Source organism: Sphaerulina musiva (assembly GCF_000320565.1).
Source record: "Sphaerulina musiva SO2202 unplaced genomic scaffold SEPMUscaffold_6, whole genome shotgun sequence".
Classification (NCBI taxonomy): domain Eukaryota; kingdom Fungi; phylum Ascomycota; class Dothideomycetes; order Mycosphaerellales; family Mycosphaerellaceae; genus Sphaerulina; species Sphaerulina musiva.
The window spans coordinates 570,176-585,060 of record NW_016017388.1 but is presented as its reverse complement, the minus strand read 5'-3'; the positions used below and the strand labels follow the sequence as shown (position 1 = coordinate 585,060).

Sequence of the window (14,885 nt, the reverse complement as noted above, 5' to 3'; positions counted from 1 at the left end):
GAAAACGAAGAAGACATATATCATTATATAGTCCCCGGCTGCTGGAACTTGTAAGTGTAAGTGAACTAACGAGATGCAGGAATATGAAACACGCTGTAGACCTATGCCGGAAGTCTGGAAGCTCTATACGATTTCTAGCGTCTTCTTATGCAGGTCAGTGCTTCAAAAGACACACACACACACTCTCTCTCTCTCTCATTGTGGTGACTCCAACTCACGACAGCACTCGGTACACGGGATACTCATCGCCAACTTCCAAGGGCACGATATTGAAGCTCACATACGAGTCAATATTCTCTGGCTCCAGTGCCACAAAGGCCAGTGCCGCATTCTTCTGCCGGGAACTGACCCGGAAACTTCCCGACGGAAGGTCAACTTCTTTCATCGTTGCATTCGTGGTCACAGTCGCAAGTACGGTGCCTTCGTAGTAGGACCGATCCAAGGACGACGTCTCAATCGTGAGTGCTTCCACCGGTCCACGATATGCATCTTGCAGTGTTTCCACTTCCAGCCCCGAAATCCGCAACCGCTCGGCCAAGTCGTGCCATGCTCGCGGGATCACATACGCTTCGGGCCTCGCCTTGGTCAGGTTGGCAATGACCGGTGTCGTGCTGAAGAAGGTGACAGGTGCTTGCACCAGATCACCAGAGTCGCGATCGACAAAAGTCCAGTTCCGCCTAAAGGAGTCACTCCAATCCGTCACCACAATCTCCTCGGAGCTTCCCGTAAATTTGGCGATTCCCCCTTCCACTGCCTCGCGGACTTGCACCGCATGGTCGCTTGTCGTCTGAATCGCGGCCTCGAGCATCGCCAGCCCAGCTGCCGTGCGACGTGCAAATTCCTGGTCGGCGATGCCGATGCCTCGAAGTTCGAAGAGAAATACCACCGCCTGGGTCAGACCGAGAGCATTTCTACCAATTTTGGCATCACTTCCCGCTTCTTCGTAAGTAATGGTGGAGTTGGTCCTGTTGCTCGTGCTGCCTGTCACATATGGTTCCCATCGGAATCCACCAGCCTCGAGATGGGCTCCAATGGCCGGAGCGAAGAGCTCTTCCGATATCTGTCGAATGTCCTCATGAATGTTGAGGTTCTTGGCGGCACTGAAAAGTGCATCAGCGCCTGGCAAGTAGCGCCCACCGTATACGGCCGAGGCCGAGTATTCATGCATGTCCAGCGCGACATGCGGCGCAAACTCCACAAACGTAGTCTTGATGTCTCGCGTCTGTTGCCTCGCAAGTTTCGTGTGATCGCGGTTCGGGTCGTAGTTGGTCGCCAGTGTTCGCTGGAAATAGTCTACGCCATCCGGGTTGTAGCGTGGAAGAATCATGATGTCGACCTTCTCCAGTATTGCGGATGCCCAGGTCTGGTTCGCATCCATCTTGCCGAGCAAAGCTAATATCGCCTGATCACCAGCCGGTTCGTTACCGTGAACAGCGCCTTGAATCCATATCCTGACTTTGTCGTTCGAGGCCGATGCATTGCCGTTGGACACATTCTTGGTCAAGTGGACGTATGGAAATGAACGTCCTTCCTCACTCAGATACTCAACCGCATGATAATTGAGCCACGCGTTTTTCTCTGCCAAAGATTGGATAAATGCGTCCTGTACAGCATCGCTTGTAGGGCCAGATGTGCCGTTTGCAAAAGCAGCAGGAACACTGTTGGTATCCAGGAACGCGGGAGATAGTAGTTCAATGCCTGGATCTGGGAAGTTGGCAGCCACTTGAGGTGGATCTTTTCGGATACTGACATGATTATTGCCATATTGTGTCGCAGCGCTGCCGACAATCAGGAGCCAGGAGGCTGCTAGAACTGTAGAACGATGCATTTCGAAGACTTCACTGGCATTAGTTCTTGAACGGCGAGTGATAGAGGAGTTCGAAGGCCGAGGTAGAACCTAAGGCTGCCCCTTTAGGGCTATATAGCACAGCTGATAGCTACTTACCTGGTAATTAATTTAGCTATACATCTCAAATGTATACTTTGACAGTTCTCCCTGTCCGTCAGTCCCTGGACGGCATATGGATATTCTAGAATATTTGTAGGCCCATTGGCAGGGAAGAGGTTACATCGTTGGCTATCCGTCATCATTCTGACTTGGCAGCATTGATAGTAGAGCAGCTAAAGGTCCTTTGTCCGGCTCCGACACAGGGAGGTGGTATTGCCAGAAAACTTGGCAACCATTAAAGCTTGGCTCTGCCAATAGCTTCACTGCTTCAAATTGCCGACCTGGATCCCCAGCTATCCCATCACCCAGGTCAACGAGCCCCAATAATCGTATTGCTCTCCAGCTTTGATCCGGGTCTAAAGCTTTATGTGTAGCCACTGTAGCGTGCAAAGTCCAGCGTGGTGGTGCGTGAATTGACTAAGTCAGCCCATGGCATCCGAGATTGAGTCTTGGCTTTTCTTACGGACTTCCCACTCAGGCCAAGTCCTTACGGTTATCATCTTGGCGAGTCTAGTTTGCCACGCGACTGTGCCTGCGTGTATATCATGGCGATGGTCCGATGGACCATTGTCAGCCGAGTTACTGCAGGCACAACAGTAACGAACCGACAATCCTTACCACTTGCGGTTGCTTCGAGCACTCCGAACAACAGCACCCTGATAAGAGATGAAGCCAAGCATCATGAGACCGATAATAGCACTCCTCAGCGCGCTCACGTCTGGAGTGACGGCGGCTACAGTCTACACTGGCGACAGATTCCAAGGCCATCCCATCATTTCGTCCTTGGACGTCAATGATCTCCCAAGCAATACCGTGTCTCGATTCTGGTTGTCGCCAGCAGCGGGACAAGGAGGCCTTTATTACTTTCTGCCAATCTTCGTGGCACGAGGTACTGCAGAATCTCTCGAGAGTGGTCGCAAGTTGTCCCTCTCTGCGTCAATACACGGCGATGAACTGAACCCGGTGGCGATTGTCCAGACCATTTTCAGGCAATTGAACGAAACCGTGGCTGCTGGTGCTTTCAATGGCACAGTCATTGGTATTCCGACACTCAATCCGCAAGGAAATTTTCTCAACCAGAGAAATTTCTTCACCAGTTCTTCCAATGGATTCTTCTACGACATGAATCGCCTCTTCCCCGGACTCAGCATGGCAGAAGGCGGAAATCTGGTGGAGTCTTACACTGCAGCGATTTGGAACGACATTTGGGGCAATACGTCGAATGTCGATATTGCCGTGGATTTCCGTAAGTTTCTAGTCTCCGCTTCGGGAAGAGAGATATAGACTGTGACTAACTTGAGACTAGACACGCTGTCGACGGGTTCCGTGGGTCCACTCTGGGCGTATGCGGACTATGCAAGCGAAGGCGTGCAGCGCATGGCTGAGCTTCTCCAGCCGGATGTGATCAAGATAGATCCTGGTCTGCCCGGTACCATCGAGACCAGCTGGGTCCAAGCAGGCGTGCCCGCGATTACGGTCGAAACAGGCCCAGCCAACAATTGGAACCGCACATTGATCAAACGTACGGTGGACTTTGCTTTCCGCTTGATGGATGACCTGATGATGACAGGCGGCGCACTGCCTGTGCCAGACTTGTCGCAGACGTTCATCGCGAACAACTTCTCCGATCCATATACCGACTTCAGCGGCTGGTTTGAGTCGGACATTGAGATTCTGCAGGATGTCGAGGAGGGCCAAGTGATTGGCAGAGTGTATAACGCGTGGGGCGATGAGCTGCAGACCATTACGTCGAGCGTGAGCGGGCGAGTACTGACTGTGCTCGTCGACCCTGCCGTCGAGGCTGGAGCCAGTCTAGCGACCATTGCCTACAATGCGACCAGCGCATAGTTATCAAAAGGAGTAGCATCTTGATCGAGACTGATCAAGACGTAGCGCCAGATGAATTTCCGTGTCTTTTGTGCATAGTCGTACGTTTATCCGCTTCCATTCACTTCTCTCCCTTCTACTACACATCCTCATCCTCTCTCCACATCCACGCAACAATGGGAGCAGCACTCGGGACTCGCCAGTCGACCACATTCATCCTCAAAGCACTTCGATCGGAGACAGCCCTAGTAATGCACAAGATACCCTTCCACTACTTATTGATTGGGTCTCGAACATGCAATGCATGATCATGCTGTTCTCTGCTCACAGCGGGAAGTACGGTGCCCCTGATCATCTTCTCTGGCAGCTGTACAGCACTGAGCGGAGGGCTCAGCTGGTGCGTGAAAAAGGCTAGGATCATATACAGTGTAGACATGAAGATACTGCTCGATAATCTCATGTCCACTCGAATCGGTATGCATGATAAGAGGCTGCCGCACCCTGTACCGTACCGTACCCAAACGCCTCGCTAAATCTCATGCTCGCGCTTTCTTAGACAGACCATCTTCTGTTCGTCGCATTTTCATGGTGCAGCATATCAAAGCTCGACTTCCTTTTCCAGCACAGCATACACCAAAGTTGGGCGGTCTTTGTCCAGAACAGCCTGAGCAATTGCCACTCCCAGCAGCTCATTCAGCCGCTCTTTCAGTGCCTCCCCCTCCGGATGCCCGTTCGTCTGAGCGGTATTGTACTTGATAGCATCCTGCTCGAGAAGTTCCAGCGCCGACACGACCGCCTCGACCACTTTCAAGGCATGAGGCCGCTTGGCATCGTCCTTGAGGCCTTCCTGAAGATGCAAGTCATACGCTTGCAGGTTAGGCAAAATCAATGAACGCACACCAGCCGATCCAGCGATGACCGTCAGCCCGAGAACTGCGCCGTAGTGAGTCCCATAAGGCTTGTGTGAATCGAGGAAGTGCTTCAGACAAGCTCGAGCGATACGAGGCTTGAGCGTAGAGGAGCTGTCCCCATACTTTTGTGCAATTCTCAAAAGCAAGCTGCTGGAAAATGCGCGAAGAGCATAATGACCTTCCCCCTGGTCTTTCGAAGCAGCACCCAAATGCTTGCCGACCACGCAAGTCAGGATTGCGGGTATCAGTGCAGATACGTATGGTGCAATGTAGAGACTCGCATTTGCTAGCAGTGATTCCACCATTCGCATGCTTTGAGCTAGAATGAAGAGTGATTTGAGACCGTGCGTGACCTTGTCTGCGATGAACTGAATGAAATAAGGTACGAGCTGGTGCAGCCCTGGATCCGACCTCAGCGATGCGAAAGCAGCCGTCTGATACTCCATGTTGTCTTCATCCAGTATAGCAGCACAGATGCGCTCAAAGTACAGTTGGAGTTCCTTTGATAGCACATGCTTGACGAGCGGTTTGACCGCCACGTTATCATTTCCACTGAGAGCAGCCAGAGTGTTGGCGCCTTGTCCTTTCCCAGCCAGTTCCTGCCCTCTTTGATCCGCCTGTGTTGGATTTTGCGGTATGCTCGGCTGTACTCCCTCCACGGCCAGCCAGTGGCCAGTGAAGCTGATCTCGCGCGGTACTTTGGGCAGTGGCGCGTTGATCAACTTCTCGAAATCGACCTCCTCATCCTCGACGTAGAACAGCGGCTGCCCCGGTCCTATCGAGGCCTCGCCGAAGCGCAGTGGTCGCGTGGATTCATAGCCATACAGTGGCTCAACATCCAGCACTCGCAGCGCCTGGGATATGTCTTGTGTCGTGAGCGTCGTCCGTTTCGCATGGCGCATAAACTTCAGCGCTTCTTCCAGCACTTGGCTAATGCGATATTCTACGTCCCGCGCCAGATGCTCAGCGACCTCGCGATTCAGTGCGGCGATGCCCACCGATTCTGCGACATCTGTCACGTTTTCGGGATTCCACACCGACGCCATCGCAGCGTCTGCGTCGGCGTCTGCGTGTGTTCGAAGCTATGCGCCTTGAGCGCTGGGGCGCGTGTCGTGCCAACCAACCAGTGGAGGAGGCGCTCGGCAGATGTGAGGAGGTGAAGGTGATGGCGTCGTTCGCGCTTGTTCAATCATAGAACGTGCATGTTGCGAGCAGGTTGTGATATTGCCAGCTCGGTGGTGGAAAGTGAAGTGCTGGAAGGTACCTAACGAGGTTGGATAGGTGCACGTGACAACCATAACCATTGAACCATGTTGTTGGATTGCACTTCACTCAGTTTCATTGCTCCCACACAAGCTCCATACTTTACTTCTACCAACTTCGACCAAAGGTGTTCGAGCAGTAGTATATTCTACCTGCCAACGTCTCTCAAGTGGCTTCAACAACAACGTCCCTCACTCCTCGAGCCACTGTCATAACTCAGACGTCTACCTCCCACCAGCCACGCTTCCAGACTAGCGCTCCTCATCAGCGAGATGTGACGATAGATCCGCCACCGCCGTCGAAATCAGGACAAGCATGCGTTTGCAGGTACGAGGCGCTGTCACTCTCCGGCATTCCTTCTCGAGCCGGGAGGAGGACGCCGCTGATCAAGGGCTGTGCTTCCCTCCCGATTCGCGGCCCAGTGGAGGACGGCGTCGTTGTGATGAACGGGCCCAAGGGGGACCGTAGACATGGCGAGAACGACGCTGTTGACATGTCCGCGTACTTGCATGCCGTAGCATGTAAGACGTGCGACATAACCCAACGCTCACATCGAAGGACAATGGGTAAGACACGGCGGAAACGGTCCTGATCCCAGCCCTCTCCAGGCTCCCAGCGCATCTCACGGCGAAACGGTCCCCGGGACATCGAAAATGATGTCGAGGCAGTTCCAGCTACACGGTTTGAGCAGCCGCGCGTCCCTGTCCGGATTGCAGCCTGTTCTGACGCTCTCAAACCTGGTAGTCCTTGACGCGTTGGATCTAGGCATCACTTATTACAACACGACTTGCACATCCTCTTCAGGCCACCGCATGCCTTGAGGCCGTCGCGAGTTTTGGCCGATGATTGCATTATGTCGTACGTGAAGATTGACCTTGAAGGTAGGCCGATAACCAAGGACTCGGCAAGTCGGCACGCATTAAAGACTGGGAGTCTGCAGAGGACGCCGTAAGCCGCCCTGATAACGATCTTGGGCCTGTGCTCTGCTGGATGACAGCTTAGGTACGCAGGTAGGAGGTAAAGCTCTGGGTGAGCGTCTTCGACTGGCTGGGTCCTATCTTGGCAGAGATCGACCAAGACCCAAGGCGTTTGACTTACACAAGCTTCTCATCTGGTAATTTATTGGACAGTCAAAAGAACGCCGACCTATCTAAAAACCTGCTAGGTGGCAGTAGATCTCTCCACCGATTGGGCAATTGAGCAGGCTTCGCGGACAACCAGATCGATCAACGCAGCGCAACGCAAGCCGACCTTGTAAACACAAAGTTGGCCTCGGAAATTCATGTCGATAACGGCGCCGAAAGTTGTGCAGGCTGCAATCATCCTCCGTTGTACTAACCATACTTGTTCATAGGCTCGATGGGAAGTGACACCCGCTTGTCCATCCCCCTCTTTGTGCTTCGTATTCGGAGTTCAGATTGGACAATCCAGCCGATCGTGCACTGCGATCGGCAGGATGGCATCGTATGTAGATGTGGAACGTACAGCAGACGTCTCGAGCGCCTCGATTTCTTCCAGGTTCATGCTATAAGAGCTTGCAGAGAATCTTGCTTTGAGACGAAAAGGAAGACGTCAGCCGTGATGCGGAGGTAGGATGAAGAACGATCTTGGCGTGGCTAATCCGCTAAGAATGAGGTAGGTACTTGCGCGCATCCTGCAACAGATCGTCAACATGATCGTGGTACACTAGCCATTGGTCTATCTATGATCTGTGGAGCATATGAGGTGTACTGTATTGCCCAGACGAGGCTGAGCTGCGAGATCTGAAGCTTGATACATTGCGATTTGCCCTCTAATGAGGCTCTGACTGCTAGCCGTGTCACCGACATATGCATCGACGCGGCACAGCCAGCTGCCGAATTCGTGCGCATGATCTCTTGTCATCCAATGCGCTATTGCTAGCAAACGGAATGCCCGTTGGTCTCTACCGGAGGCTCAACAGGGCTCAATACGCAGACATATGCCCGTTTTGCCGCATCTGGGAACATAGGATTCCCAATACTACCTACCTTATGCCTCTGTACCGTTGTAAAGTGAACTAAGTATCCCTTTCGCATTACATCTGGAAGCGAGGCTATAAGGTGGGTAGCGATCGAGTGGCAAGCATCAAGCCATCCATTCATGATATGTGGAATTGGGGCGTCGGCCTGTTTCATAAGAGCTTTCTCTAGCGGGTCGACCGTCCCGTCTGAGAAAGTAAACATTCGGATAAGGCAGGCCGGATAGGTAGGTAGTACTGGAAGCTGGTCCTACAATAGATATGTAGGTTAGCACCTTACCTTCGAAGAACTTTTCTGACCTTGGTATAAAAACAGCAGGCCAAGCTTCTCAAACGACTCGTATTGTTTTTCGATAGTAATAGCGATATCCATCTCAAGTGCGTAGAGGAACATGGTCGTAGATTCCTGTATCTTCAGGGCGGTTTCTTGGGGACCCTTTTCTGGCCGTAGCTGAGTGACTCTTCGTGTACATGTACTTAAGGTGGTAGTATAGAACAATGTCATAAATAACATTGCGAGATCAGCTCGACTTTCCAATTTTCCGCACTTCTTACAAGAGGAAAAGCAAACAGCGGGGAGAAAAAGAGCCACAGATTTACTCGGAGCGCGAAGCAGCTGCGACATGTGTCTTCTAATTAGTTGTGGTCCCGAATTGCGACGATATACAGAGAAGCCCGGAGGGGTTGGAGGGACGTCTTTTTCTTTAGTGATGTTTTTTTCGTCATTTGATCCCAGTACTGTGGCTCGCTGTGCGAGACTATCGAAGCAGTAAAGTAGGTATTCGTAATGTGTCTCAGTTGTTTTTGGAAATTCTCTTGCATATTGTGACAAATAGCAATTCTCAGACTTTGTCCTTCAGTTGGCTTCTCTTCCAGTTGCCATGGATAATAGTATAGCATTTCGGTACCGTAGCTCGGGCTTCAAAAAAAGATGTGAGGTCTGGTCTGTATACCCCATACCTACTGTATGTAGTAAGACGGGACGGGCGATAAAAAAGCAATAAACTACATGTACCTTAGTTGCCTGACTCTGATGGTACATACATGTAGCGCGTCCGGAGAAAAAAAAGAAAGACAGCGCACCTGGGCAGGTGTCAAACAGCGGATACAGCCGTGGTCTTTTCATGGGGGACGGGAGCTCATTATTCATAATGATGATTTAAAGTTTACAACCTTGACTCCGGGAGGGCTCGCATCTGCAGCGAGCTGGAATAGGCATCACCTCCGGCTCCGTTTGAGTAGGTCGTTGGTAAGGTAGGTTCTCTCTTTGTCTTTTGCTGACTCCTGAGAGGGGGGTTTCTGGGGGGGCGTTGACTGCTATTTCTCTCGGTGCCGGAACCTATTTGCGGTAGGGATGTGCTGCTGCTGCTGGGCTATCGAGGAGGTAATACCCAAGCCTACCACCTCCTAGGAGTCCTAGCTGCAGGCATGGATAATGACTTCCAGTATCTTTGATATGCTTAAAAAACCTGAGGCGGCAGATGGAAAGGATATACAGATTTTTGTTCTTGTTCGGTCAACGTGTGATTGCCCGATAAGGACTAACCTCAGTGTGGATGGTGGTTTGTCGCGCCAGCGTTGGAACGCTTTTTGAGTGGGACGGTCGTTCATAGTTCCATGTTCATTCAGATTGTTCTCTGTTACAGTAGTGGAGCCACACAGCACACGACGATTCATACCGATATGATGAAATAAGAGTGTGCTTTGAGCGCTGCGCGGTAAGCGTTGAGGCAGGGTGTGGGTGTTCTCCGGCAAGTCAAATCACATCACACAGCAACGCCCTTGACTTTGGAGTGACAGTCGTAGTACGTAAGTCGGAGGATCAATAACCTCCTTGGGCATTACGGACACTACTGGGCCTGTCCGACCGTCTAGGCCTCTGCCGACCGTATGCTGAGCAGCTGAGAAGGGGGGAGGAGGAGGAGGAGGGAGGCACCCAACGCTTCCCCCTTCGAGGGGATATCGATCTAAGCCTCATTCAGCTACAAGAGGGCACGCACGAGACAGAGAATCAAGTATCGTTGACTGACTTGTCAGTGGCGAGGCTAGATACCTCAGGTACAGACCTACTGACGACCCACGGGCAACTCCGCTACGACACTAAAAAGTCTAGAGGGGGACCACCTCTCCTCAACAGTGCAGCAGTGCAGTTGGAAGCATGGGTGCGGATTCACACGCTGATCCGTGAATCTCTTCTGCCTTATAGGTTGTAGCCACCGGGTTTTATCTGGTTCGCCACCGTCGACAAGGACTCGACAAACAACCCGGGACTGGCGTCGATCTGGCACAGACGGATGCTGATTCCCGAATTGACTGCCCCACAAGCAAGGTTTCTCGTAGATACGGCTCTTGTGAACTTTCAAAATATACTTCCTGATCTTTCAGCCTCATCATCCAAGGAGATCAAGCCAGGGCATGGCCTCAGGAGGCTTGAGGCTATGCTTGGAATTGCTTCACTATTGCTAGCTGCTACCTACCTTATCTGGTGTGGTGTGTATCTACATACTCGGTGTGTAGGAACTCCATATGGCGTCTGCCGCTGACGAGGATATGATGCAGACTAGGTGGTAGATACGGCTCTCGTGCCGGTGAGGTCTTGGAGGGCCGAGGGGCAGCTCAGAGCTAAAATGAGTCGTGCGATTCCCAGCAGGCATGCACCCATATACCGTTGGTTGGCTTGAATATGCCGGCGGCCAAGCTGTCGGGTACCGAGGTCGAGCCCGCTCAATCCCTCCACTGTCTCGCACTGCAGTGCAGTCCACCTCAATAATAGTATCTACCTATCATACTGGGCGGAACAGACTGCCCAGCCCGCACGCCCCTGTTGTGGTGCGGCTCCCCTTCGCCAGACGTAGCCAGTGTACGGAGCCGAAAAAGATTTTTCTTTTTTCCTTGCTATTCCTATTACAGGACAGATGTCAAGAGAGCCGGTGCCAGTCTGCCAGAGATGTAATTGCTGTCAGCTTAAATCGCCTACTGACTTTTGCACCTGCGTCGCGCGTCCTCGACATCCGGCGCTAACAGAAGTGTTGTGGTGACGCCATCAGTGGTTCGAAGCGGAGTTGTGATTGGGCGGAGTTGGTTGTCTCAAGCCCAAGGTTAGACGAAAACTTCCCGACCAAAACAGAGGACCTTTTTGGGGACGCCATTCACTCCTTAGCCAAACCGGAAGCAGGGCGAGGTACGCCGCGAAATTGCTGCTCGGAGCCGCAGAATTTCCTGCACGTGTCGTAGGAGTTCGGGGCGCGCGAAGGGGGTACCATGGTCAGTAGTTATTGCGAAGCTGACAGCCTGACAGAGTTTGGGAACATCCTACCCTCTCTGCCTCTGGTATGCGAAAAGCTCCGCGCGATTTGACTGGGAATGTGGGAAGGTTGTGTCCGGGATCCATACGAACATGGACCTGCTCATAAAATAGACTGCAGGAAGCTGAGATGAATGGTGTTGACGTCAGCTGCCACCAGTGTCAGAACCTCATCGCGAGAGAGTTTCTCGTGACCAGGATTGAATCCTGCGTGGGTATGTGTGTGTTCAGCAGAGGCGCATCTCGCGCTTGCATCCCGAGATGATCACACTTGAGTGTAATTGCCACTCCGGCTGCGCGTTAGGTCATGTTCGAGTCTCGCGTAAGTTTCGGCTTGCCGACGAGTGCCGACTATGTAAGATTCGTCTTCATTCGCCTGGTCGTCTCCAACAAGGCTCAAGCACACATACACACACACACACAAGACCAGCAGGCGCAGGCAGAGGGTGGCACGCTGGCAATCCGACCCACAGCGGCGCCGGGACTAGTAGTGGTAGTAGAGGGCGTTCGTTGTCATCAACGATCAAGGGGGGGCGGTGGAGCTGCAGTTACTGGAGAGGTATTGGCGCCAGGCATGCTGACTTGGCGCACTAGGGTCGAAAGCGAGACCAGACCAGCAGCAGAGCAGCTGTGCTGTGCATGCCCGGGCAGAGCAATGCAGAGTCCCATCAGAGAACAGGCGTCCCGTGATCCGTCGCCGCAGCGCAGGGAAGAGAAGCGAAGCGAAGCGTTTCGCATGGCTGCTTGACCATCGGTCGTCGCGAGGCGGGTTTGCCTTTTCATTGGACATGCTGCAGGCGAGCTGGTGGTTGCGTCTGGCGGCATCACATGTCCTTTGGGTAGATGGGAGGCGTCTCCCGCAGGAGTGGAACCGCATGTTGTAATGCCTATTTGCGAACGTTGTTGTGGCGTGGAGGAAGTTGCCCTACATGTCGACTGCATCGAATGACCAGGTCCATACAATCAATCCGTCGCATATCAATGATTCACTATGCCATCTCGAATAATGAGTCTCCATCCGACAGTACCATTCTTTCACCCAACCCCCTCCCCCCTACTTGCTCGCTCGTCTTGATGCATGCTGGCCGACAGGGAAGACCAGATGCCATGCAGACGGGGCCAGCGGGCAGCGCTCGATCGGCACGCAAGCCGGAGCCACTTCAAACCTTGACCAGGACTGCCTGGTATGAGTCCGTGAGTCTGTGACAGACCACGATGAATGCCTCCGTACATAGCATACCTGTATACGACTACCTACATCTACTGCACTTCCAGTGTACTGCACTGGACTGCACGGCACGGCACGGTACGGCACGTCCTACGAGAGCGTAAAAGTGATGGGTGAGAGTGGAAGAAGGATGTGTTGCCTGCTACAGAGCCTGCTGGTTTGCCTCTCTCAACAGAGCGTTTGTGGCCAGGCCAGGTGAAGCAGCCCGGGCAGCAGCATCCTGCCTCGTCTGGCCACGAGTTCCCGTCTTTTGTCATTTCTCGCCTAAGGCAGTCCACGGACACGCTAGAGGACGAGCAGTAGCAGACAGGGCGCGCGCTGCCGTCGCTTGGTGCTGTAGGATCACGCGAGGGATGCATGCAAGCCTCTCTGGCTGCGCGCCATCATCGATCGGAGGGGAGGGTTGTTTCTTGGCGTGCGTGGTGGTGGTCGCGGTATGGATGCAAAGGGAAAGGTTCAAATCGACAAGGCGAAACTCTCTCTCCCTCTCTCCCGGGCAGTCTCCCTGGGCTCTGAGCCTCTCTCTCTCTGTCTCTCTCGCGCGCGGCAAGCTAGTGCCCGCAACCCACGCACGCACGTCCGCACTGGCACTGGCACTGCACGCACACACGCACGGCGCACGCACGCACGCACGCCTTGCAAGTGTTGCACGCACCCTCTGCCCGCCCGCCCGCCCGCCAGCCAGAGACATCGGTCGTCTCTCTCACAGGCTACAGGTGCAGGGTGGCCGTAGAGCTCCCGATACAGCGGGTGCGGGTGCTCGACAGTTGTATTTCGGCTGTGGCTTTGGGACTGCAGCGTCGGTCTAGGGCCATATCGTGGGCCTGTCGACGACCGACTAGTAGAGACTGTTAGTTATACTGCTTGTCCCCGCTCCTGCTGCCGGCGGTGGTCTCTGAACTACATGTACATAGAGTTGCCAGACCGTGCGATGGACTCCGCCGCTGGCCTCATTCATCCATATCTGACCTGAACTTCACTTACTGCTGTCCGCCTTTGCCTCCGCCTCCGCCTCCGCCTCCGCCTCTGCCACCGCTGCTGATTGCTGACCGCTGCTGCTGCTGCTGCATCTTCTCCCGGCAGCTGACTCTGAACCTTTTCGCATTGCCGGCAGCCCAACTCGACCCTTGCCGCCGCCGCCGCCGCCGCTGTCGCGTTCACTCTCGCTCGATACCTTATTATTCCAACTATTATTGTTATTATTATTCACTACCACCACACCACACCACTCCCACTCCCACTCCCACCACTCCACACCACACCACACCATACCACGCCATACCAAACTTGCACCACACCACCTCGCTTCCAGGATAGGATAGGATCGGTCCCGCCGCCTCTGGTCTCGCCCCGAGGAGGCGATCGCGAACAAGAGTGGCTTTGCCCTCCCTCAGCCTTACTACATCACTACTCACTTCCACTGCCGACCACGCCTCGTCATCTCGTCTGCTGACACTCGTGCTGCATCCGTCCTGCCTCTGGTGCTGACTTCCTGTCGGCCGCCACCTTTCCACAACACTTCCACCTGCAGAAACCGGCTTCCCACAGCTTCGGAACTGTTACAGCTTCTCCCGGCCCAGTTGTGTCACCCACTCGCGTGTACAGCTGACGCGCACTCGTTCTGAGGTAAGCCGCGCGCGTCGGTTCTTGGCATGCACTCGAAAATAAAACACTGCACTCGTTTTCAAATCTACTATATTTTGTAGCGTAGTCTTGTAAAATATCGATAAAGGTAAGTTTCTAACATTTATATACTATGTTAGTACTAATAATATAGTAGTAGGATCGGGATAGTAGGTTTAGAGAAGTCGACAAAGTAAGTTCCCTTTAACCGTTACCCTATTGTTATAGTAACATTAGCTATCTAGTATTTAAAGAAGTCGACTAAGTTCCCTTTTACCGTTATCCTATCGTTATTATAACGTTAGTTCTTAAGTAAGGCGACTATTATTAACTATATTATCGAAATTTTTCTAACTTTCCTTTAACTATTACCCTACTGTTATCGTAACGTTAGCTATCTAGTAGGAGAGATCAATAATAGAGTCAATACTCGATAGTAGAGTCGGTATAGAAGATTTAGAGAAATTGATTAAGTTTCCTTTAACTATTACCCTACTGTTATTATAACGTTAGGTGTCTAGTAAGAGAAACATTAATAATAGAGTCAATAGTCGACTCTTCTATACTAATTCTACTAAGTTTCCTTTAACTGTTACCCTACTGTTATCGTAACGTTAGGTATCTAGTAGGAGAAATATCGATAATAGAGTCGATAGTAGAGTTAGTATAGAAGATTTAAAGAAGTCGACTAAGTTTCCTTTAATTGTTACCCTACTGTTATCGTAACGTTAGCTATCTAGTAGGAGGAATATCGATAATAGAGTCATAGTAGAGTTAGTATA

The 14,885-nt window shown here is 52.5% G+C and overlaps 6 protein-coding genes across 6 annotated transcripts; 1 reads left to right on the top strand and 5 right to left on the bottom strand.

The window, feature by feature from the left end:
• Window positions 1-75: 75 nt before the first annotated feature.
• SEPMUDRAFT_149687 (Zn-dependent exopeptidase) lies at window positions 76-5,895 on the bottom strand. The gene is made up of 2 exons (XM_016905708.1): window positions 1,946-5,895; window positions 76-1,836 (listed from the first exon to the last, which is right to left on the bottom strand). The coding sequence occupies exon 2, from the start codon at window positions 1,826-1,828 to the stop codon at window positions 215-217; it is 1,614 nt and encodes a 537-aa protein (XP_016759940.1). The 5' UTR covers window positions 1,829-1,836; window positions 1,946-5,895; the 3' UTR covers window positions 76-214.
• Window positions 2,630-3,796, top strand: SEPMUDRAFT_46654 (AstE_AspA-domain-containing protein; the record flags this gene model as incomplete). The annotated part of the gene is made up of 2 exons (XM_016909004.1): window positions 2,630-3,194; window positions 3,255-3,796. 2 exons carry the CDS (start codon window positions 2,630-2,632, stop codon window positions 3,794-3,796), a joined length of 1,107 nt encoding a protein of 368 aa, XP_016759942.1.
• On the bottom strand, window positions 4,374-5,732 carry SEPMUDRAFT_108657 (transcription initiation factor TFIID complex 60 kDa subunit; the record flags this gene model as incomplete). Its single annotated transcript, XM_016900747.1, has 1 exon — window positions 4,374-5,732. The coding sequence occupies one exon, from the start codon at window positions 5,730-5,732 to the stop codon at window positions 4,374-4,376; it is 1,359 nt and encodes a 452-aa protein (XP_016759941.1).
• A 119-nt stretch (window positions 5,896-6,014) lies between the features above and the next one.
• SEPMUDRAFT_149686 (uncharacterized protein) lies at window positions 6,015-6,745 on the bottom strand. The gene is made up of 2 exons (XM_016905707.1): window positions 6,584-6,745; window positions 6,015-6,558 (listed from the first exon to the last, which is right to left on the bottom strand). Exons 1-2 carry the CDS (start codon window positions 6,716-6,718, stop codon window positions 6,214-6,216), a joined length of 480 nt encoding a protein of 159 aa, XP_016759939.1. The 5' UTR covers window positions 6,719-6,745; the 3' UTR covers window positions 6,015-6,213.
• Window positions 6,746-7,110: 365 nt separating this feature from the next.
• Window positions 7,111-8,573, bottom strand: SEPMUDRAFT_108656 (uncharacterized protein; the record flags this gene model as incomplete). The annotated part of the gene is made up of 6 exons (XM_016900746.1): window positions 7,111-7,262; window positions 7,289-7,391; window positions 7,435-7,474; window positions 7,593-7,651; window positions 7,959-8,198; window positions 8,229-8,573. 6 exons carry the CDS (start codon window positions 8,571-8,573, stop codon window positions 7,111-7,113), a joined length of 939 nt encoding a protein of 312 aa, XP_016759938.1.
• A 4,843-nt stretch (window positions 8,574-13,416) lies between these two features.
• Window positions 13,417-14,424, bottom strand: SEPMUDRAFT_126234 (uncharacterized protein). The gene is made up of 3 exons (XM_016902046.1): window positions 14,349-14,424; window positions 14,261-14,296; window positions 13,417-14,212 (listed from the first exon to the last, which is right to left on the bottom strand). Exon 3 carries the CDS (start codon window positions 13,748-13,750, stop codon window positions 13,457-13,459), a length of 294 nt encoding a protein of 97 aa, XP_016759937.1. The 5' UTR covers window positions 13,751-14,212; window positions 14,261-14,296; window positions 14,349-14,424; the 3' UTR covers window positions 13,417-13,456.
• Window positions 14,425-14,885: the final 461 nt, after the last annotated feature.